Genomic DNA, 22742 nt, shown 5'->3' with positions numbered 1-22742 from the left:
CACAGTGACAGCTTCACAGTGACACAGTGACACAGTGACAGCTTCACAGTGACACAGTGACAGCTTCACAGTGACACAGTGACAGCTTCACAGTGACACAGTGACACAGTGACACAGTGACAGCTTCACAGTGACACAGTGACACAGTGACAGCTTCACAGTGACACAGTGACACAGTGACAGCTTCACAGTGACACAGTGACACAGTGACAGCTTCACAGTGACACAGTGACACAGTGACAGCTTCACAGTGACACAGTGACACAGTGACAGCTTCACAGTGACACAGTGACAGCTTCACAGTGACACAGTGACAGCTTCACAGTGACACAGTGACACAGTGACAGCTTCACAGTGACACAGTGACACAGTGACAGTGACACAGTGACACAGTGACACAGTGACAGCTTCAGCTTCAGGAAGCAGAGCAGCAGCTTTGAGAGATGAACAGAGCAGACACACATTTAAAGAACATGATCCAGGTTGAAATATGCAGGAATATTCCTTCATGGTCCACCCGAGTGTGATTTATGACACGTTACATGACATTTACTCTCTATTGCAATAACACTTATTATGGCAAAACTAACTTCATTCAGTTATCGTCTCTCCTTTCATCTTTCTTTCTTTTATTCATTATGTCCATCTCCTCCTCCCCTCCTCTCCTCTCTTCTCTCCTCCTCTCCTCTCCTCTCTCCTCCTCTCCTCTCCTCTCCTCTCCGCTAACTTGCATGCTTTAACTGAAGGACCTGGAGGTGCAATACTCCCGCCCCACCACACGGGGGTGCCAGCTGCAGGAGGAGGCGCACTATGAGAACGCTGACCTCTATGAAAACATGCCCTCGTCCAAGCCGGACACTCGCTCTGCTCCCAAGCCTTCCTCTTCTTCTGCTTCCTCTTCCTCTTCCTCCACCCGCCAAAACAAAAGCCCTGTCTCTAAAGTCTCCTCTAAGTTCCTGGCTGCTGATTCTAAAACTAAAGCTGCAGCTCAGGTGACTCACCCTCTGCTCTTGTTCCTGTCCTCCTCTGTATGACACTAATGTCCATTTTGTTACCAAAGCTTACAAGTTCTTTGTGCGTCGCCTTGTTGCAGTTTAAAATGAACTCTTCTTTCATGTCTGAAGTCTCCTCCTTCTCCTCCTCCCATCAGCTGAAGGGGAAGAAGGGAACGGGGCCCAACGGGACGGCATCCAAACAGAAGACAGAGTCCAAGAACAAGAAGAACGGAGTCAGTGGGACCAATGGGAACAGTGGGAACAATGGGGCCGCCTCTCTGAAACGGAACGGCTCCAGTAAGTTACCGGAAGATGACTTCACTAACAGAACCAGGCAGGACGACTGCTGAGTCATTTATACTTCTGAAGACAGACCTCCTCAGTGCTGCACACCGCCGTTGAGTTTTACTAGAAAGCAACGGCGGTCTGGAAAAGTGGAGGAAGTCCAGAGAGCAGCTGGTTTGAGGAGGAAGGCTGAAGGCTGCGGCCATGTGGCCGTGTTAGTCTGCGCGCTGACAACAGTGTTGAGGTTCTGGTGTGTGAACCAGGAGGTTTCACCTTCCTCTGAATGCAGGAATGGAAATGTGAGAGATCCAGAGAGTTCCTCACGTGGAGCGTCCGGTCCTGAGCACAGCTGAGGTTTGATTGAGGGACTAGATGCTCGTGCAGTGGAGCTGTGCTCCATGTTTCATGTGCACACAGCTCAAAACAATGACAGTCTGTGATGAATGGCATTCAACTGCTCTGATAGTGATGTGATATATACCTCCTATATTTCTATAGAGATCATAAAGACACGGCTCTCCTCTTCCTGGTTGGTGTCGTGAAGCTCATGAAGAATAAATAGTCGTGTTGTCTCAGTTCTCCTTGACGACATGTTCTACATACAGTAGACACATAAAGGTGCGATACACACCATGAACAGATTAAAGTCTCTGTAGCGGTAACACAGTGAGCAGTGATGTCTACCTGAGCAGAGGCTGTGTGTGTGGTCAGGATGCTGCCATGCAGCACCTTTTCACTATGTGACCTCATGACCTTCTCACCTGCAGAGCTGCTGCAGGTCACGTGACGGCTGCCATGCAGAACATTAAACTCTCTGGCTCTTCTTCTCACTCGTCTCCGTTGTGCAGATGCAGAGCAGTGCAAGTACGGGAAGAACCGCGTGGAGGCCGACGCCAAGCGGCTGCAGGCCAAGGAGGAAGAGCTGATGAAGAGGAAGCAGGAGATCAGGAACCGCCTGACGCAGCTGAAGAAGGAGAGGAGAGACCTGCGCAGCGCGGTGGAGGCTGCCGCCGGTAGGAGCTCTGCAGCCCGGCAAGTCAAACTGTCCTGAAGGACGGACGCTCACACAGCTCTGCTCCCCCACCAGGCAAGCGCTCCCTGGCCGCGCTGGCCGAGCGGCTGAAGAAGGTGGAGGAGGACTGCAGGCAGCGGGAGGAGGAGCGCGTCACCCTGGAGCTGGAGCTGACGGAGGTGAAGGAGAGCCTGAAGAAAGCCCTGAGCGGAGGCGTCACGCTGGGCCTCACCATCGAGCCCAAGGCCGGAGCCCCCGGAGTGCAGGTCATGCTAATGCTAATGCTAACGCTAACGCTAATGCTGCAGCCAGTGCACTGAGCACAGGCCGCTAGGTACACTAAGCAGCTGACATGTGTGTGTGTGTGTGTGTGTGTGTGTGTGTGTGTGTGTGTGTGTGTGTGTGTAGTCTCCGGTGGCGCTCCGGCGGGCCCAGGCGTCCTCGTCCTTCTCCAGCGGTGACCTCAGTGACAGTGAGTCCTGCTCTCTGCCGGTGAACAGCGCCTCTCTGCTGCGCCGGCAGCCCGGCGGCCTGAAGGCGTCTCCGGTGCGAGGTCACGTCCTCAGGAAGGCCAAGGTCAGCCCCGACGCACGCCGCTCATACCATGTGGACATGTAGAGGGCCTCAGGGACCCCACGGCCTCCAGTGGGTCTGCAGAGCGCTGCTCCCTCTGTGCTGCTCTGCTCCCTCTGTGCTGCTCCCTCTGTGCTGCTCTGCTCCCTCTGTGCTGCTCTGCTCCCTCTGCTCTGCTCCCTCTGTGCTGCTCTGCTCCCTCTGTGCTGCTCTGCTCCCTCTGCTCTGCTCCCTCTGTGCTGCTCCCTCTAAGCTGCTCTGCTCCCTCTGTGCTGCTCTGCTCCCTCTGTGCTGCTCTGCTCCCTCTGTGCTGCTCTGCTCCCTCTGTGCTGCTCCCTCTGTGCTGCTCTGCTCCCTCTGTGCTGCTCTGCTCCCTCTGCTCTGCTCCCTCTGTGCTGCTCCCTCTGTGCTGCTCCCTCTAAGCTGCTCTGCTCCCTCTGTGCTGCTCTGCTCCCTCTGTGCTGCTCCCTCTGTGCTGCTCTGCTCCCTCTGTGCTGCTCTGCTCCCTCTGCTCTGCTCCCTCTGTGCTGCTCTGCTCCCTCTGTGCTGCTCTGCTCCCTCTGTGCTGCTCTGCTCCCTCTGTGCTGCTCCCTCTGTGCTGCTCCCTCTGTGCTGCATCTGGAGGAAGACGTGTTGTTGAACTGCTGCTTGTGTTTGTGTTGCAGGAGTGGGAGCAGAAGAGCGGCACATAGAGCAGCCAGAGCCTCCAGCTCTCCACTGCCATGTCGTTGTGCATATATTTATTTCAAACTGTCCACCGTGAGCGAGCAGCTTCCTGCTGCAGCGCAGGGCTCCACTTCTCTTCAGTCATTGGTTCAAAAAGGTCAAAAACAAGTATTTATTTGTAAATGTTACCAGGAGTCGCTCGCTTCCCTTTTGTAATTTATGTTGATGTATTTAAAGTTCTTTTTGATAAAGTTGTGGCGCTCCACAGAATCCAGCAGCTCCTCTGAGGGACAGCTCAAGAAGCACAAGGTTCTCAAGGTCCTCCAAACTGTACACCACACCATGAGCCATGGAGGTCTGTCTGTAGACTACAGACACCAGGAGTCATGGAGGTCTGTAGACTACAGACACCGTGAGCCATGGAGGTCTGTAGACTACAGACATCGTGAGCCACGGAGGTCTGTAAACTACAGACACCATGGGCCATGGAGGTCTGTCTGTAGACTACAGACACCATGAGCCATGGAGGTCTGTCTGTAGACTACAGACACCATGAGCCATGGAGGTCTGTCTGTAGACTACAGACACCAGGAGTCATGGAGGTCTGTAGACTACAGACACCGTGAGCCATGGAGGTCTGTAAACTACAGACACCGTGAGCCATGGAGGTCTGTAAACTACAGACACCATGAGCCATGGAGGTCTGTAAACTACAGACATCATGAGCCATGGATGTCTGTAAACTAAAGACACCGTGAGCCATGGAGGTCTGTAAACTACAGACACCATGAGCCATGGAGGTCTGTAAACCACAGACACCGTGAGCCATGGAGGTCTGTCTGTAGACTACAGACACCATGAGTCATGGAGGTCGGTCTGTAAACTCATCATATTTGGACTAAGTGTCTGTGGTAAGAAGGATATGTCCACAGATTGTAATTATTATGATGAACTTGGACATAACTCAGATGATGAAGTGAAAGGCTCGTAGCCTCTGACTCTTCTGATTGGTTAACAGAGCTTTGGATTCCAGCCAATGAAGACTCTCAGTCACCTGGAGCCTCATGTAATATAACATTCATATCATGTTAATATTATATTCATATAATGTTAATATAACATTCATATAATGTTAATATTATATTCATATTAATGACCCAGGACATGTAGAGCCGAGTCATCGTGCTTCTTGAAGTTGTCTCTCCGTGTGACGCTGATGGAGTTCAGCTGTGTGTGTGTGTGTGTGTGTGTGTGTGTGCGCGTGTGTGTGCGTGTGTGTGTGTGTGTGTGTGCGCGTGTGTGTGTGTGTGTGTGCGTGTGTGTGTGTGTTCCAAGGCACATCCAGACCATCAACATTACACTGACTGAAATAAAGACACTTGCTGTAAACTCAAATTGCTGTTCTGCTAAATTAAAGACTGTGACTTTAATTGTCAGACACACACACACACACTGACACACACACACTGACACACACACACACACACTCATCACTGTCACATCTTCATGGTGCTTTCAGCTCTCGCTGTGACACTCGTCATGTTGCTGATCAGTTAGACGTAGTGATGGACTCATGAGTTCTGCTCCACGCTGTGTGTGTGTGTGTGTGTGTGTGTGTGTGTGTGTGCGTGTGCGTGTGTGTGTGTGCGTGTGGGCACCTTCTTCTCCTCTGTTGTATATCTCAGACCGTCTCCGCCTTGGGGACAGACATTGTACATTTATTAATAAACTTCTCAACAGATGACTGCTGTGTGTTTATTGATGGTGATTTGAATAAAGTGTGTGTGTGTGTGTGTGTGTGTGTGTGTGTTGTTCCCGTGAGCAGCTGTGAGCCTCTTGTGGGTCTGCAGGTCTCCACTGGTGCTTTAACACTGGACCTCTCAGCTCTTGTTATGTTTCATATTAATATCTAACGTGTTCTGTGAGCTCATGACTCCAGCAGAACTGGAACAGAGTGGGAGAACTTTTATTTGGTATGTTTCATACAAAGAGTGTGTCTTAGTGGGTGATGCATACGTCAGACAAACAACAACAACAACAACAACAACAACACAGTGCAATAGAAACATTTACAATAGAATATCAAATAAAGATGACAGAAGAGTAAACAGGTGTCCTGTGGGTGTATTAAATGTGAGATATGGAGCATGACCGTCAGCCAGAGGGACCCGCTCTGTCGACGAGCTGCCAGCAGGTGGCGTGAGGTCTCAGTCCTGATGGAGCGTGAGGTCTCAGTCCTGATGGAGCATGAGGTCTTGGTCCTGATGGAGCGTGAGGTCGTGGTCCTGATGGAGCGTGAGGTCTTGGTCCTGATGGAGCGTGAGGTCGTGGTCCTGATGGAGCGTGAGGTCTCGGCCCTGATGGAGCGTGAGGTCTCGGTCCTGATGGAGCGTGAGGTCGTGGTCCTGATGGAGCGTGAGGTCGTGGTCCTGATGGAGCGTGAGGTCGTGGTCCTGATGGAGCGTGAGGTCGTGGTCCTGATGGAGCGTGAGGTCGTGGTCCTGATGGAGCGTGAGGTCGTGGTCCTGATGGAGCGCCGCCTCCTGCCAGAGGGAGGGGACTCCAACAGGTGGTGTCCAGGTGAGAGGGGTCGGCTTCAGGGTCCTGGAAGCAAAGGAGTCCTGGAGGGACGGCAGGTTGCAGCCAATCAGCTCCCAGCAGAGCGGATGGTGCGCTGCAGCCTGGGCTCGTCCTTGGCTGCAGCGCACCAGACGGTGATGGAGGAGGTGATGGATGTTTGTATGGATGTCAATGATGTTTAACTTTAATTTTATATTCCAGAGTTCTAGTTGTAAATACTCAGTCGACTTAATGGTAAATATTCATGCTCCTTTTTGAATGCACTCTGCTTTATGTTTTATCGTTAAATGTTAAAAGTCATGCAGCTTCCACCAGGACACATTCATTGTATTTATAAACATACTTACATAAATGATTAAGACATACAGCTTTCCCCTAACAGCAGTACAGAAGAGTTATTATCATGAGACTCCACATGGCGTGTTTCATTGTTTTATTGTTTCATTGTTTTATTGTTTTACTGTTTCATTGTTTTACTGTTCCACCACTGACTGGAGGAGGAACAGTGAGTGTTGGATCCTTCGGGCTGGAAGTCTGTAAGAAAGAAGGTGGAGCTGTGACCTGAAGTCCAGGTGAACTCCTCCAGCAGAGAATCACAGGGAACAGCGCCCTCTGGTGTTAACCTGAGACGTCACACAGGAAGAGGAAGACGGGATGAAGTTTGTCTCTTTAGTCGTTTCCCTTTGTTTGGTAACACATAAGAAACTTCTAGAATTAAACGTTTTACGTAAAAAACAATCTAAAACATTCACAATGTTTATGAATGAAACAGCTGCAGGAGCGTTTCATCTCTTCATGCTGGAAACTTATTAAAACTACTGTGGACACGTTTACTTATTAACTTGAACTCATCTCGTCCTGACTCAGAGGTCTGATGCACTAACCCTCTCATGTGTTCACTCTGATGCACTAACCCTCTCATGTGTGCACTCTGATGCACTAACCCTCTCATGTGTGCACTCTGATGCACTAACCCTCTCATGTGTGCACTCTGATGCACTAACCCTCTCATGTGTTCACTCTGATGCACTAACCCTCTCATGTGTTCTCTGATGCACTAACCCTCTCATGTGTTCACTCTGATGCACTAACCCTCTCATGTGTTCACTCTGATGCACTAACCCTCTCATGTGTTCACTCTGATGCACTAACCCTCTCATGTGTTCACTCTGATGCATTAACCCTCTCATGTGTTCACTCTGATGCACTAACCCTCTCATGTGCTCACTCTGATGCACTAACCCTCTCATGTGTTCACTCTGATGCACTAACCCTCTCATGTGTTCACTCTGATGCACTAACCCTCATGTGTTCACTCTGATGCACTAACCCTCTCATGTGTTCACTCTGATGCACTAACCCTCTCATGTGTTCACTCTGATGCACTAACCCTCATGTGTTCACTCTGATGCACTAACCCTCTCATGTGTTCACTCTGATGCACTAACCCTCTCATGTGTTCACTCTGATGCACTAACCCTCTCACTTTCAGTCCTTCATGACGTCGTCTCCTTCCTCCTCCAGCGGCCCCCGCTGAAGACGGCGGCGGCTCTTCGTTGCTTCAGCTCCTCCAGATGTTCCTCCAGATGCTCGGCGGCGTCCGTGGCGTTCTCAAAGTCTCGCAGCAGGACCCGGTTCCCCAGCAGCCCCCGGTGCTCCTGCAGCCTCAGGTTGTGGGTCAGCAGGTCGGACCGGGCCGACCGGGTCCGGGTCAGGACGGCCCGCCTCGTGGCCACCGCGGCCTCCAGCGCGGCCAGCTGCTGCCGCCGGGCCCGGACCTCCAGCTGGCTCCAGAAGAGCTTCTCCTTCACGTGAGAGAGGACCTGCAAGCACGCCACGACGCATCAGCAGGCTCGTGTGGGGACGCCGCTCCAGGACGCCGCTACAGGACGCTGCTAAAGGGACGCTGCTAAAGGGACGCTGCTAAAGGGACGCCGCTACAGGACGCCGCTACAGGACGCTGCTAAAGGGACGCCGCTACAGGACGCTGCTAAAGGGACGCCGCTACAGGACGCCGCTACAGGACGCTGCTAAAGGGACGCCGCTCCAGGACACCGCTACAGGACGCCGCTACAGGACGCTGCTACAGGACGCTGCTACAGGACGCTGCTAAAGGGACGCCGCTACAGGACGCTGCTAAAGGGACGCCGCTACAGGACGCCGCTACAGGATGCCGCTACAGGATGCCGCTACAGGACGCTGCTAAAGGGACACCGCTACAGGACGCTGCTAAAGGGACGCCGCTACAGGACGCCGCTACAGGACGCTGCTAAAGGGACGCCGCTACAGGACGCCGCTACAGGACGCTGCTAAAGGGACGCCGCTACAGGTTGCCGCTAAAGGAACGCCTCCAACGCCGCTACAGGACGCCGCTACAGGACGCCGCTAAGGAACGCCTCCAACGCCACTACCGGACGCCACTAAAGGGACAGCACTAAAGGGACGCCGCTAAGGAACGCCTCCAACGCCGCTACAGGACGCCGCTAAATGGATGCCGCTAAATGGATGCCGCTAAGGAACGCCTCCAACGCCGCTAAGGAACGCCTCCAACGCCGCTACAGGAACGCCTCCAACGCCGCTACAAGACGCGCTACAGGAACGCCTCCAACGCCGCTACAGGAACGCCTCCGACGCCGCTACAAGACGCGCTACAGGAACGCCTCCAACGCCGCTACAGGAACGCCTCCGACGCCGCTACAAGACGCGCTACAGGAACGCCTCCAACGCCGCTACAGGAACGCCTCCGACGCCGCTACAAGACGCGCTACAGGAACGCCTCCGACGCCGCTAAGGAACGCCTCCAACGACGCTACAGGACGCGCTACAGGAACGCCTCCGACGCCGCCGTACCTCCAGGCTGCTGCTGATGCTCTTCTGCATCTTCGCAGCCTCCTGGCGTTTCCTCTCGCCGTGCTCCTTCAGCTGCATCCTCTCCGCCTGCAGCTGCTCAAACAGGCGGTGCCGCGGGTCCCTGGCGGGCTGCGCCTCCTCACGGAGCTCCGCCTCCAGCCTCTGGATCCTGGCGCTCAGCTTGGCGTGCTGCAGGCGGCGCTCGGCCAGCTGGCGCTGCAGCAGCGTCTCCGTTGCCATGGCAGCCTCCACTCTGACCTGAGCGCCGCGCCGCCCCAGCCGCCGGCTCAGCGCGGCCACGCCTACTTCCTGTTTCTGTGCCGCCAGCGCTCGCCATTCACCTTCCACCTGAACACAAGTCCTTGTTAACAGAATGTATGTTGGGTCCACACACACACACACACACACACACACACACACACACACACACTCTAAAGGTGTTACACAACCTTTCACCGTGCAGCTGCAGGACTAGAAATAGTAACAAATACTAAACACTAAAGAGTGTAAAAGCCTTTTGTTCTAAGTCTCCACTCCTCATGTTTCTTTCTTCTCTCCGTGACGTGACAGGAAACCCTCCAGCTGGTCTTCAGGACCAGACCCACCGTGTCCAGCTGCTGTCGGGTCTTGACCCTCTGCCCCTCCGCCTGCTGCCGGGCGGCCTCGGCCTCAGCGGCCAGCTGCAGCTTCAGCTCCTCCAGCGTGCTCATGCACTGCTGGTACTGCTGCAGCTGCTGCGGCTGCTGCTGCGGCTCGGCCCGGTCCAACAAGGCCGAGCCGCCGGCCTTCTTACAGAAGAACGCGGCCAGCTTCATCTCCAGCAGGCGGCGCTGCTGCTGCAGCGCTCCATCTCCATCAGGCTGCTGCAGCGCTCCATCTCCATCAGGCTGCTGCAGCGCTCCATCTCCATCAGGCTGCTGCAGCGCTCCATCTCCATCAGGCTGCTGCAGCGCTCCATCTCCATCAGGCTGCTGCAGCGCTCCATCTCCATCACGCTGCTGCAGCGCTCCATCTCCATCACGCTGCTGCAGCGCTCCATCTCCATCACGCTGCTGCAGCGCTCCATCTCCATCAGGCTGCTGCAGCGCTCCATCTCCATCAGGCTGCTGCAGTGCTCCATCTCCATCAGGCTGCTGCAGCGCTCCATCTCCATCAGGCTGCTGCAGTGCTCCATCTCCATCAGGCTGCTGCAGCGCTCCATCTCCATCACGCTGCTGCAGCGCTCCATCTCCATCACGCTGCTGCAGCGCTCCATCTCCATCACGCTGCTGCAGGAGGACAGCTCCTTGGTCTGCAGGAGAAGCAATGGATTTGTCTTCTTCCTCTTTGTCTTCCTCCTCGTCTTCCTCCTGTGTTGGGCTGGCAGTCCGTCTCCTTCGGGTCTGGAGGTGCATTCTGGGAGCTTCATCCCCATCCATGCTTTTAAAAATAATTCTCTCCTGGTCATTCTTCTTCACGTCCAATCCACTGCTGATATCATCGCTGTGTCCACGGCCCTCGTCTTCTTCACCAGGAGCCTCTTCTTCTTCATCAGGAGCCTCTTCTTCTTCACCAGGAGCCTCTTCTTCTTCATCAGGAGCCTCTTCTTCTTCATCAGGAGCCTCTTCTTCACAAGGGTGTTCTTCATCATGGCCTGAAGCAACCCTTTCAGTGGGGCCCTCTTCCTCACCAGGAGCCTCTTCTTCTTCACCAGGAGCCTCTTCTTCTTCACCAGGGCCCTCTTCCTCACAAGGAGCCTCTTCTTCCTTACCAAGGCCCTCTGCAGGGTGTTCTTCATCATGACCTAAAGCAACCCTTTGAGCGGGCCCCTCTTCCTCACTAGGAGCCTCTTCCTCAGCAGGGCCCTCTTCCTCAGCAGGCCCCTCTTCCTCACCAGGAGCCTCTTCCTCACCAGGAGCCTCTTCTTCACAAGGGCCATCTTCTTCAGCAGGGTGTTCTTCCTCATGACCTGAAGCAACCCTTTCAGTGGGGCCCTCTTCCTCACCAGGAGCCTCTTCTTCCTCACCAGGGCCCCCTGCAGGGTGTTCTTCATCATGACCTGACTCGACCCCTCCATCCTCTTCCTTCCCATGTTCCTCCTCCCTGGAGGCCTCTGCTGACAGCGGGCCGTCATGCTCCTCATGCCCCGCCTCTCCCTCCATAGCCGATATGAAAGTAAAAGTTATTATTATTAATATCTGTACAGCTGTCGGGCTCGTGCTCTTCCCAAGTCAACGACTCGGTTCGTTTTGTTTCGGTCGTCCTGGAAACTGGCGTCGGGAGCCAATCAGAGGCGCCGCGAGCTCCCTCATGAATATTAACAACCAGGATGTGAGCGGGTCGCGCCGCGAGTGGAGCTCGCTGTGCGCATGCGCGCAGTTCTGCCTCCAACAACAAGAAGCAGGAGCCAGGCAACATGGCCGACCTGGGGAAGAAGTACTGCGTGAACTGCCTGGCAGACGTTACCAACCTGCGGCTGCGCTGCACCGACTGCCCGGACATCGAGCTGTGTCCGGAGTGCTTCTCCGCCGGCGCGGAGATCGGGAACCACCGGAGATGGCACGGCTACCAGCAGGTCGACGGCGGCCGGTTCTCCCTCTGGGGTCCCGAGGCAGCGGGAGGATGGACCGGCAGGGAAGAGCAGTCGCTGCTCGATGCCATCGAGCAGTACGGCTTTGGAAACTGGGTACATCACTTTGTAACGTACTTTCCCTCCGCAGCGCGTCACCGGGCCGTGTGCGAGTTCACGTGATGTGTTCAGGTACACGAGAGGATGAGGAGGCGCGTTCAGGGCCCCGGTTCTTCTCTGCTGCGGGACACGGCGGCCCGGCTCCTCTGGTTCTAACACGTTACATGCTACACGTTACATGCTACTCGTTACATGCTACATGTGTTACTAAAGGCACAACAACACGTCCTCACGTCACAGTGACGTCAGCAGCTTCCAGTTAAACTACCTGAACACAGAGCTGCGAGATAGTATTATCACATGGAAATACTATGAAAGAACCTGCAGTACACCCAGTACCTGTAGTACACATAGTAACTGTAGTACATATAGAACCTGCAGTACACACAGTACCTGTAGTACATGCAGAACCTGTAGTATACCCAGTATCTGTCGTACATGGAGTACCTGTAGTACACCCAGTACATGCAACTCTACACTTAGGATATGTTGCAGGTAGCGTGTAGTGTAACTTTTGTACAGTGTGTTACCCAGCTTTATTTTTACACACACACACACACACACACACACACACACACACACACACACACACACACACACCAAGTATAAACCCCTGCATTAAACTGCATGTCATACATCACGTGTGACCTTTATGTAAGCCGTCTTCATATTCATAACTCCTTTCATCAGGTTCAGGGTTGCAACTAAAAAGTATTTATATTATTAATGAATCTGTTATTTCCTAATTATTTTAAATAGTTTGAGAGACGTGTTTGTAGGAAGGCGTGAGTCTGCAGGTCTCCTCTCAGAGGAAATGCTGTGTGAATATTAATATAATTACACTTTAACCGTCTGCGTCATTAGTGAGTTAAACTGCTCTGAGATGATTCACTATGAAGCTCCAAATGTACAACGAAATAAATACAAATGAAAAACACAAAACTACCACATAATTACAGTAAACCTTTCTAAATGTTTTATATTCCAGGTTTGCATAACTGCATATTGAAATATGCTAAATATCAAAAGTACTTACAACCAAATTCCATCATCTACAATGAAGTGTTACCATTGGAGAGTAATAGTTATAATAGTTGTAAACTCTTGCAGTTAGTTGTGCTGGTTATGTTGAGTTATAATCATGAGTGTTTCTACTGAGTAACTTCTGTGTGTCACATGGCCATGAATGACATTAGCTATTAGCATAGCATCTCTTCCACTGCGCTGTTAACCCCTTCCTGTCCGTCTCCCAGGAGGACATGGCGGCTCACGTGGGGGCGTCGCGGACCCCTCAGGAGGTCATGGAGCACTACGTCACCATGTACATCCACGGGAACCTGGGCAAGGCCTGCATCCCCGACAGCATCCCCAACCGCGTGACGGACCACACGTGCCCGAGCGGCGGGCCGCTGTCGCCCAGCCTCACCACGCCGCTGCCGCCGCTGGACATCAGCCTGGCGGAGCAGCAGCAGCTGGGCTACATGCCGCTGCGCGACGACTACGAGATCGAGTACGACCAGGACGCCGAGAAGCTCATCAGCGGGCTGTCGGTGAACTACGACGACGAGGACGTGGAGATCGAAATGAAGCGCGCCCACGTGGACATGTACGTGCGGAAGCTGCGGGAGCGCCAGCGCCGCAAGAACATCGCCCGAGACTACAACCTGGTGCCGGCCTTCCTGGGCCGGGACAAGAAGGACAAGGAGAAGCCGGCGGGCCCGGGAGCCGCGGGCCCCGCCGGAGGGTCGGGCGGGGCGGGAGCCGGTGCCGCGGGGTCCGGCGCGGCGGCGGCGGGGTCGGGTTCTGTTCCCGGCACGCCCAAAAGGAAGATCACCAAGGAGGAGAAGGAGCAGCGGGTCCGGCTGCGCGGGCTCTGTCAGTTCATGGCCCACCGCGAGTTCGAGGACTTCTTCGAGAACATCCAGAAGGAGCGCGCGCTGCGGGCCAAGGTCCGCGAGCTGCAGCGCTTCCGCCGCAACGGCATCACGCGCCTGGACGAGGCCGCCGAGTACGAGTCGGCGCGCCACAAGCGGGAGAAACGCAAGGAGAACAAGAGCGTGGTCACCTCCAAGCGGGGCGGCGCGGGGGGAGGGGCGGGGCTCGGCTCCGGGATGGGACTCGGGGGCGGAGCCGGAGGAGGGGGAGGCGGCCTTGCCGGAGGGTTGGGGGGCGGGGGCGGGATCAAAGAAGAGGGCAAAGACGGGGAGTTCGCCGCCATCGAGAACCTGGCGGGCTTCGAGCTGCTGTCCGACCGGGAGAAGGTGCTGTGTAACTCCCTGAACCTCGGCCCCGCCCGCTACCTGACCGTCAAGACCATCATCATCAAAGATCACCTGCAGAAGCGGCAGGGCGTCCCGGCCAAGAGCCGGCTGCCCGGGTACCTGGACAAGGTGCTCAAGAAGCGCATCCTGACCTTCCTCACGGAGAGCGGCTGGATATCCAGAGACGCCTCGTAGCGACCGTCTCCACCAGGAAGTAGAGCGCTGCGGGGGCGGGACTTAACTACTGTTTCTAAGGTGACCTTGTGAATATGTAAATTGCAAAGAAAGGATGAAAAAAAACCAGTTTATTTTCCTACCGTGTCTAGGAACAGAAGCTCTATTTTTACATTCAGCTGTGTGTCCATGTTGTTGCTACATTAAGAGCCAAAATGCTCACTAGCATTGCTCAGTTGCAGGGCAATGTTGGTGTTGCTGCAACAGGTTGGTTGATGGTTTTAGATCCAGATGACTGAAGGAGGGACATGAGAATGATTCCTCTTCCACACCGCGGAGTTTAGATGGTCATCAGGACCTCTCATGTGATCATCAGGATCTCTCATGTGATCATCAGGATCTCTCATGTGATCATCAGGACCTCTCATGTGGTCATCAGGACCTCTCATGTGATCATCAGGACCTCTCATGTGGTCATCAGGACCTCTCATGTGATCATCAGGACCTCTCATGTGGTCATCAGGACCTCTCATGTGGTCATCAGGACCTCTCATGTGGTCATCAGGACCTCTCATGTGATCATCAGGACCTCTCATGTGGTCATCAGGACCTCTCATGTGATCATCAGGATCTCTCATGTGATCATCAGGACCTCTCATGTGGTCATCAGGACCTCTCATGTGGTCATCGCGTCAGCTGTTCACCAGTTCAACAAGAACCGTATGTAAATAAATGCCAAAGAATATTAAAGGTTGAGACTTGTCATTACACAAAGTGTCCACTAGAGGCAGCAGCTTTAAAACCAAACTAAAGTTCATATTTATTCCTCTCACCTTTGTTGTTATTAATAATCTGGTTTAATTAGTGTGAGCTGCTTCGTGTCGGAGACGTCTGCTCAGAAACAAGTAAACAACAACATGAGCCGTTCACAACAACAACAACAACATGTCTGTGGTTCAGAGGGAGCTGTGGCTTCATACCATGTTAAGGTCCTCATCATTAATATCCGTGTTATGTGTAGATGGAAAATGAATATTCATGAGCTGCTTTACTGTATTTCTCTTTTGAAGCAGCTGGAAACTTTCTCCATAACATCAAATATTCATGTTAAAATCATCTTCAAGTGTTAGTTAGTCTGACGCTTCAGAGTTCTGCTCGTCAGGGTGAGGAGGTTCACGTGTCAGGACACGAGGTGAGAGGGTTAATCTGTTCATCTGTTGCATTATTTAAACCTTCTCTGCTGTTTGAAGGTTCCTTCACTCTGTGTTGAAGGCAACGGAGAACCGTCCTGTTGCAGCAACGTGCTGCAACCACATCATGTGTTCATCATGACCTCATGTGTTCATCATGACCATCATGTGTTCACCATGACCTCATGTGTTCATCATGACATCATGTGACATCATGTGTTTATCATGACATCATGTTTTCATCATGACCGCCATGTGTTCATCATGTGTTCATCATGACCTCATGTGTTCATCATGACCTCATGTGTTCATCATGACCGTCATGTGTTCATCATGACCTCATGTGTTCATCATGACCGTCATGTGTTCATCATGACCGTCATGTGTTCATCGTGACATCATGTGTTCATCGTGACCGTCATGTGTTCATCATGACATCATGTGTTCATCATGACCGTCATGTGTTCATCATGACCATGTGTTCATCATGACCGTCATGTGTTCATCGTGACATCATGTGTTCATCGTGACCGTCATGTGTTCATCGTGACCGTCATGTGTTCATATTGATCATCTTTAGTCGTAATGGATCATCTCCAGCTTCTAGTTTGGGACGTTCCATTGATCAACAGGATGTTTTATTGATCAACAGGATGTTCCATTGATCAACAGGATGTTCCATTGATCAACAGGATGTTCCATTGATCAACAGGATGTTCCATTGATCAACAGGACGTTCCATTGATCAACAGGATGTTTTATTGATCAACAGGACGTTCCATTGATCAACAGGATGTTTTATTGATCAACAGGATGTTTTATTGATCAACAGGATGTTCCATTGATCAACAGGACGTTCCATTGATCAACAGGATGTTTTATTGATCAACAGGATGTTCCATTGATCAACAGGACGTTCCATTGATCAACAGGATGTTCCATTGATCAACAGGATGTTCCATTGATCAACAGGATGTTTTATTGATCAACAGGATGTTCCATTGATCAACAGGATGTTCCATTGATCAACAGGATGTTTTATTGATCAACAGGATGTTCCATTGATCAACAGGATGTTCCATTGATCAACAGGACGTTCCATTGATCAACAGGATGTTTTATTGATCAACAGGATGTTCCATTGATCAACAGGATGTTTTATTGATCAACAGGATGTTTTATTGATCAACAGGATGTTTTATTGATCAACAGGATGTTCTATTGATCAACAGGATGTTCCATTGATCAACAGGATGTTTTATTGATCAACAGGATGTTTTATTGATCAACAGGATGTTTTATTGATCAACAGGATGTTTTATTGATCAACAGGATGTTTTATTGATCAACAGGATGTTTTATTGATCAACAGGATGTTCCATTGATCAACAGGATGTTCCATTGATCAACAGGATGTTCCATTGATCAACAGGATGTTCCATTGATCAACAGGATGTTCCATTGATCAACAGGATGTTCCATTGATCAACAGGATGTTCCATTGATTGGTCAGGAGCATTCTGGGTACTCGTACGTCACCAAATGTAGATACTTTTGTAAGATAAATTGGAGAAGAGTGATGGCTGATCTGTGAGATGTTCAGTATTTTGAGTCATGAGATGTTTATAGATTTTGTAAGAAACAAAGTGCAGCTCAGAAGATGAGACTATGGAGCCTCTTTGTCCCATTATTTTGTTATTGAATGGAGATGTATTAAAAGTGCAAACACTTTATAATTCTACGTCGTCCTGTTTCCTCATTTGCATGAAGAGCCTGAAGGAACCAGCTGGTCTGGTGATGAAGAACCAGCAGCTCTGCTTCTAGAGTCTCTGTCTGGCTGAGCATGTGATTTATGCTCGACTGGTCGTTTGGTTGGTCATGTTGTTGATGACGTGCACGCCAGGGGGCGTCAACATTATATTAATGTCACCTGAGTGGAGCCAGGTGTGTTTTTGGTCCAGAGCAGAAAGGCAACCTGTTTTCAACCTCACGCACGCAGACACGCACTAAGAACCGCGTCAAGACGGCATCAAAGATGCGTTTAGAGAAATCACCCGTTGAGAGGAATTTAAGGACAAAGTGGGGTTTTCATTTGTTTTCTGCTTTATAATAAAAGTATTTAAAGAAACACCACAAAGTGCGCGTTGATGAACCGACCGCCTCTACAATAAGTTAGAAACATCTGAACGACTCCACCTGGAGCTGAAGGAGTGAAGCGGACCGGAACCGGGCTCCGGACCTCTGATGGACCTGGACTGCAGCCAGAACCAGACGTCACGCTCGGACTGACTTCCCTGGTCCCGTGAGTACACAGCGGGACACATAAACCCACAGAGCGTCTACGAATTACTCTGCAGGACACCGCGGATCAATATCACACGGAAACAAAGCGCGGGAATGTGCATGAAAGAAAATAAAGAACTGAAATACTCACGAATATTCCAACAAGAACCCTCAGACTAACGTGGAAAAAACTCGCACAAACGAATATTATAGGCTGAGAACGAAAACTGAAATAATAGCGTAAGGATCTGCATCCGGAGTCACTGAAGCTGTTAATGTAGAGACCAAATAAAGTCCAAGCAGTGGTGGCCACCAGAGGGCCACCAGAGGGCCACCAGAGGCCCACCAGAGGGCCACCAGAGGGCCACCAGAGACCCACCAGAGGGCCACCAGAGACCCACCAGAGGGCCACCAGAGGGCCACCAGAGACCCACCAGAGGGCCACCAGAGACCCACCAGGCCAGATCAATTTGGCCCAAAAAAGGCGGGTCTATCTAAGAAGCAGTTCAGCCAATTACTGATCAAAGAAATAAATGAGGATGGATGGATAATTTATCCAATCGGCGCCCTAAAAAAGACTTATAAGACTTAAGATTTATGTTCTACCTGTTCGTTTGTTTGATTATGTTTTCGATATAAAAGTCACCTGAGTGGAGCCAGGTGTGTGTTTGGTTTAGAGAGCGGAAGGCAACCTATTAATAACCGCACGCACAAACTGAGAACCACATTAAGACGGCACTAAAGATGCGTTTAGATATATCGCCCCTTTTGAAAGCAATTTAAGGACAAAGTAGGTTTTTCTGTTCAATACGAGTTTTTCATTTATTTTCTGCTTTATAATAAAGTATTTAAAGAAACAAAGTGCGCGTTTAGTTAGTCCTCGTTCTGACCGCTGCAGAGGAAACTGCAGTGACACGTCTTTCAGGAGATGTTTTCTCACGGCGGTCACACTGCAGCGTTCAGGTGGAAAGAGGCTCAGAGCCGTCAGTCTGTGCAGGTGAGCGCTCTGCCTCATGTGTCGCTCGCTGCACTGTAAGCCACAACGTGAGGATTTAGTTTGATGTGTAACAGAAGATCAGTTTGTTCTCATGCTGCTTGGTCCAGTGTTCCATCACGCTGTCAGGCTGCTCATCGGCCTCTCGGTGACGGAGGCCTGACCCCCTGAACCAGAGAGGTCTGTGCCCTGAAGGCTTCAACACAAACTAGAAGCTTCCTTCAGATCCTCCTGCTCCTCCTTTATTCACACGATTCATTTAAAACTCAAACAAGATTATTAGGGCTTTAAACAAAAGACTGGAATCATATGTACACTTCAGAATCAGTACTACTGTGTGTGTGTGTGTGTGTGTGTGTGTGGAGGATTTACATCACAGCCTCACAGGTAGAGGTGATGATGCAGGAGGAGACAAACGGACATGATACTGTGAGGACTGTCCTCTGTGTGTGTGTGTGTGTGTGTGTGTTTTAAAGATGGAGGACATGTCCAGAAACAAAGTCCAGCTCAGTTGTCTCCCGTCTCTTTGACCTTCAGCCAGTCTCAAGGTCACCAGACCCTCAATCCACTTTGTCACAGGGACAAAGCGCCCCCCCCTCTTTCTAGGGGGCTTTGGCCACGCCCACCAGCGCCGGCCTGAGGGTGCGGCCGTGAAGCTTGTAGCCCACTTTGGTCACCATGGCGACTGTGCCGGGGTCCTTGCCCTCCACGGGCGCGTGGAACAGCGCCTCGTGCTCGTAGGGGTCGAACTTCTGGCCGTCGGGGTTGAGCTTCACCAGGCCGTGCTTGGTGAAGACCTTCTGGATCTGGACCTCCGTCATCACCAGGCCGTCGTACAGGTTCTTCAGGTGAGGGTTCTGGGTCGTCACCTCCTCCTTGGGCACGCAGTCCGTGGCCTTTTCCAAGATGTCGGCCACCTCCAGCAGGTCCTTACAGAAGCCCTGGATCCCTGGTGGCGGGAGGAAGGAAGAGCGCTTTAAACCTCACACCTGCTGGCGTACGCAGTGCTCACCTTGTTATAGTGGAGCCACGCTAAAGGCTAGCATTAGCCAGCTTTAACCAGCGGTCATAGCAGAGCACTTTGTAGAAGCAAAAACATCTGTTAGCGAAGCGTGAGATATCCCAGCTTTTTAAATGGAGAATTACAAATGAATTGAATAGAAAATAATGTACATTTTCAAGTTGCCAAACTACACAGACAAGTTGCTATCTGATATTTAAAATACATAATAAAGAACAATTAGAGTGCCTCAGTATCTGAATGTTATAGTCTCACTTTAAAGCTTATAACAAAAGATAGTAAGTCACATTTGCTTAAATCAGAAACAAGGTTGAATCAGCTCATCATGGAAATCTAAATCAAGTGCATTGTATTATGTAAACAGTGTTTTAAGGAACTTAAATCAACAGTAAACCACTTCAGGACAACATTTAATCAAAAAGGTTGAAGTTGCTCTTGTTCACGGCGACATCTAGAGGTCAGAACATAAAACTGCAGAGGAACAACTTTTCTGCAGGATTCATCCAGGTGAAATGTTGAAAACAGTCTTTACCGTATAGTTTAGCATCTTCTATCATCTTCTGTGATCGCGTCCTGAGGTTCTCTGTGTCCGCTAACGCCCGCTTGTACTTCTCCTGGAAACAAGAGAAAAAGTAAGCGAACATGAGATTATGTAACGAGATCAGGAATAATCTGTACTTATCACCATGAAGCATTTTAGGAGGTGTTGATAAAAATGGAACAGAATGTTGTAAACATCATTTGATACAACACATTCATGTAAGAGCTTCTGCTCGTTAAGTTTAAACATGACATGAATACTGGGTTCAGAGGTCACACTGTTTAAACTAAGGCTGTAACTAACTTATTGTATTGCAGACTAATCTGTTAATGTGTGTTTTAATTAATCATAGGGAAATGTGACCGCTGACAAATATTGCAGAACATCAGTCAGTTAATTATGTCACAGAAAATCATTTGATTCATAGGATCAGTGACGTTGCTGTACACGTTTCAAAGGAAGCGTGTGTTTCAGTAAAATGAATGTCACTCTTTTAAAATAGTTGTCAGATAAAATGATACGGGTCACTTCAGCCGGTCATTTCAGAGTTCTGCAGTCAGAAGAGATGCAGTGATGGTGACACCCGTCAGCCTGCACCGGGCTCACCGTCATGTCCTTCAGCTGGTCCTCCAGCTGCAGCTTCTCCTCCATCAGCACCGTCTCTGCTGCACTCTGGTCCGGCTTCTCAGCCTCCTCCGACCCCGGGCCATTCTTCTGCTGCGTGGCCGTGCACAACGAGCGCGGAGATGCTCTGTGGGGAGGGGGGGGGGGGGGGTTGGAGAAAGGGAGGAAGAAGGAAGAGAGATTTTTCTTTGGCAACTATGATAGTGAATTGGATCACTGCGTTTGGATCAGTGGTTCGACAAACAAAACATCACCGTGGTTATAAGTAGTAGATTATTATAGTTGTTAGTTGCATCCTCCTTTCATTCATTTGCTGAAAGTTAACTGACTCACTACATTGTGATTGTGAACAGTCCTGTAGGCTCAGACACAGGAGGAAACTCATACGTTTCCATTCAGGGAACAAGGATTGTGAAAATGATGTGAATAGATTGAAGTAATGTGTTGTTTCTCTTCTCCAGAAGCTTGTCTGCTGATTCCTTCCAGACTCCTAATTGATAAAACCAGACAGCTCAATTAACGGTTGTGTGTCTGCCAGCCGGACGGACGCAGGATGTTGTGCAACATCATTCAATGACTACTTACTTATATTTAGTACACAGCCTAAAACGTGGAGTTGTGGAAAGCATTATAAGTAGGAGTGGAATATTGTATTTCACTATGTGTCATCATTGTTCTCTGGCCTACAGAATAGTAGAGACATGACAACCATCCACAATGATTCATCTACGACCTGCTACACGTTCACTCACACACACACTCTCTCTCTCTCTCACACACACACACACACACACACACACACACACACACACACACACAGATGTTACATCACTCTCTGTACCATTTAGCACATACCGAGTTATGTCATCGACCTTCTTCGAGTGACGACATGCTAACAATTGTTAGCATTGTGTGTCACACAGCCTACACTAAATCCGCTGGTTAGGTAAAGTTGTATGAGGTAATGTCCAACACACTGAAACACACGTCCGGTCACTCAGTTTAAGCTGATGTTCACGTTAAGGTCAATATTAAGGGCCATGGTATAGGAAAGCTAAGGCTGCTAGCCGAGCAGCTAGCCGAGCTGCTAGCCGAGCAGCTAGCCGGGCTGCTAGCCGGGCTGCTACTTCGCTGTTCGCCGCCAAACCAAGCCAGACTTGCTGGAACGGGTACATTTCTGTTAGCAAAGTCGAGTTTAAGTGTGTTACCTGATTAGCGCAGGTGAAGCTACAAGTGAGTAGCTTTGTCGCACTGCTCGAACACACCAGCTCGCCATTTTTCCCTGAACCACTGATGGTAAAACCTCCTTCAGCACACGCTGACGCCACACGCACAGTGATGACGGCAGCGAGCGGTTTCAGCCAATCAGGAGTCAGTAAAAATAACACCCCTCACATTTGACCAATCAGATGCCGAAAAGATAGTAGTTTGGTTGAGCTGAAGTTAAAGGTGAAGGCTCCTCACGTGACCCCAAGGACAGTTACAACAAATCCTCATCAGACTGGAAACTTCTACAACTGTGAGAACACGTACATATCCCATAAATCATTATAACATTATAATAACTTAGTATCTTAGCATCACATCATTATGACTTATTATCTCATAACTATGACTGAGCTTCACATCATTATGACTTATTATCTCATAACTATGACTGAGCTTCACATCATTATGACTTATTATCTCATAACTATGACTGAGCTTCACATCATTATGACTTAGTGTCTCATGACAGCAGCAGGGCCGTAGACAGAATTCAGAAGTCCAGTGGGACAGTTTCCAGCTGCCTTTAAAGAATACACTGTGACTTCCTGTACGATCCGATCTGTAGGCTACTTGTAGTTTCTAGACCTCGTTTGGATTTATCCACCTGTTTGTAAATATATATTCATGTAGAATTAATTGGGCGTGTATCTGCATTGGATGCCATCTTTTGTTCTGTGAAACACTTTGCTGCTCGTTTTGCAAGATGTGTTTTTAGATTACACGTGACTAATAGAATATATATATATATATATATAT

General features: G+C 50.4%; 4 protein-coding genes across 10 annotated transcripts in view; 2 read left to right on the top strand and 2 right to left on the bottom strand.

Annotated features, from left to right (window-relative positions):
- The window catches only part of afap1 (actin filament associated protein 1), a 51965-nt gene extending 47997 nt beyond the window's left edge, over positions 1 to 3968 (top strand). For 4 of the 5 annotated variants that reach the window (XM_068599639.1, XM_068599637.1, XM_068599638.1 and 1 more), the window contains 6 exons: positions 747 to 992; positions 1151 to 1292; positions 2129 to 2293; positions 2368 to 2558; positions 2701 to 2868; positions 3531 to 3968. In XM_068599639.1, coding sequence (XP_068455740.1) covers positions 747 to 992; positions 1151 to 1292; positions 2129 to 2293; positions 2368 to 2558; positions 2701 to 2868; positions 3531 to 3557 — 939 coding nt within the window. In that variant the 3' untranslated portion in view covers positions 3558 to 3968. The remainder of the gene's footprint in view (positions 1 to 746; positions 993 to 1150; positions 1293 to 2128; positions 2294 to 2367; positions 2559 to 2700; positions 2869 to 3530) is intronic. The other variant, XM_068599641.1, reaches the window with a different exon arrangement.
- A 2561-nt stretch (positions 3969 to 6529) lies between these two features.
- On the bottom strand, positions 6530 to 11548 carry cfap184 (cilia and flagella associated protein 184). 3 transcript variants are annotated; one of them, XM_068599632.1, is made up of 5 exons: positions 10638 to 11548; positions 9567 to 10562; positions 8962 to 9309; positions 7590 to 7934; positions 6530 to 6734 (listed from the first exon to the last, which is right to left on the bottom strand). In XM_068599632.1, the coding sequence occupies exons 1-4, from the start codon at positions 11100 to 11102 to the stop codon at positions 7608 to 7610; spliced, it is 2136 nt and encodes a 711-aa protein (XP_068455733.1). In that variant the 5' UTR covers positions 11103 to 11548; the 3' UTR covers positions 6530 to 6734; positions 7590 to 7607. The 3 variants fall into 3 exon arrangements, with proteins under 3 accessions (XP_068455733.1, XP_068455731.1, XP_068455732.1); XM_068599630.1 differs by having other exon boundaries at positions 9567 to 11548; XM_068599631.1 differs by having other exon boundaries at positions 7598 to 7934; positions 9567 to 11548.
- Positions 10255 to 14814, top strand: tada2b (transcriptional adaptor 2B). The gene is made up of 2 exons (XM_068599634.1): positions 10255 to 11626; positions 12883 to 14814. The coding sequence occupies exons 1-2, from the start codon at positions 11357 to 11359 to the stop codon at positions 14083 to 14085; spliced, it is 1473 nt and encodes a 490-aa protein (XP_068455735.1). The 5' UTR covers positions 10255 to 11356; the 3' UTR covers positions 14086 to 14814.
- A 3937-nt stretch (positions 14815 to 18751) lies between these two features.
- On the bottom strand, positions 18752 to 22035 carry grpel1 (GrpE-like 1, mitochondrial). Its single transcript, XM_068599635.1, has 4 exons — positions 21926 to 22035; positions 20700 to 20844; positions 20085 to 20166; positions 18752 to 19480 (listed from the first exon to the last, which is right to left on the bottom strand). Exons 1-4 carry the CDS (start codon positions 21991 to 21993, stop codon positions 19134 to 19136), a joined length of 642 nt encoding a protein of 213 aa, XP_068455736.1. The 5' UTR covers positions 21994 to 22035; the 3' UTR covers positions 18752 to 19133.
- Positions 22036 to 22742: the final 707 nt, after the last annotated feature.

This window comes from Clinocottus analis, unplaced genomic scaffold (genome assembly GCF_023055335.1).
Source record: "Clinocottus analis isolate CAN_PGR_092001 unplaced genomic scaffold, fCliAna1.0.p SCAF_49, whole genome shotgun sequence".
NCBI lineage: Eukaryota > Metazoa > Chordata > Actinopteri > Perciformes > Cottidae > Clinocottus > Clinocottus analis.
Note: the sequence above shows the minus strand (reverse complement) of the source record. Positions and strands in the feature narration are given on the sequence as shown.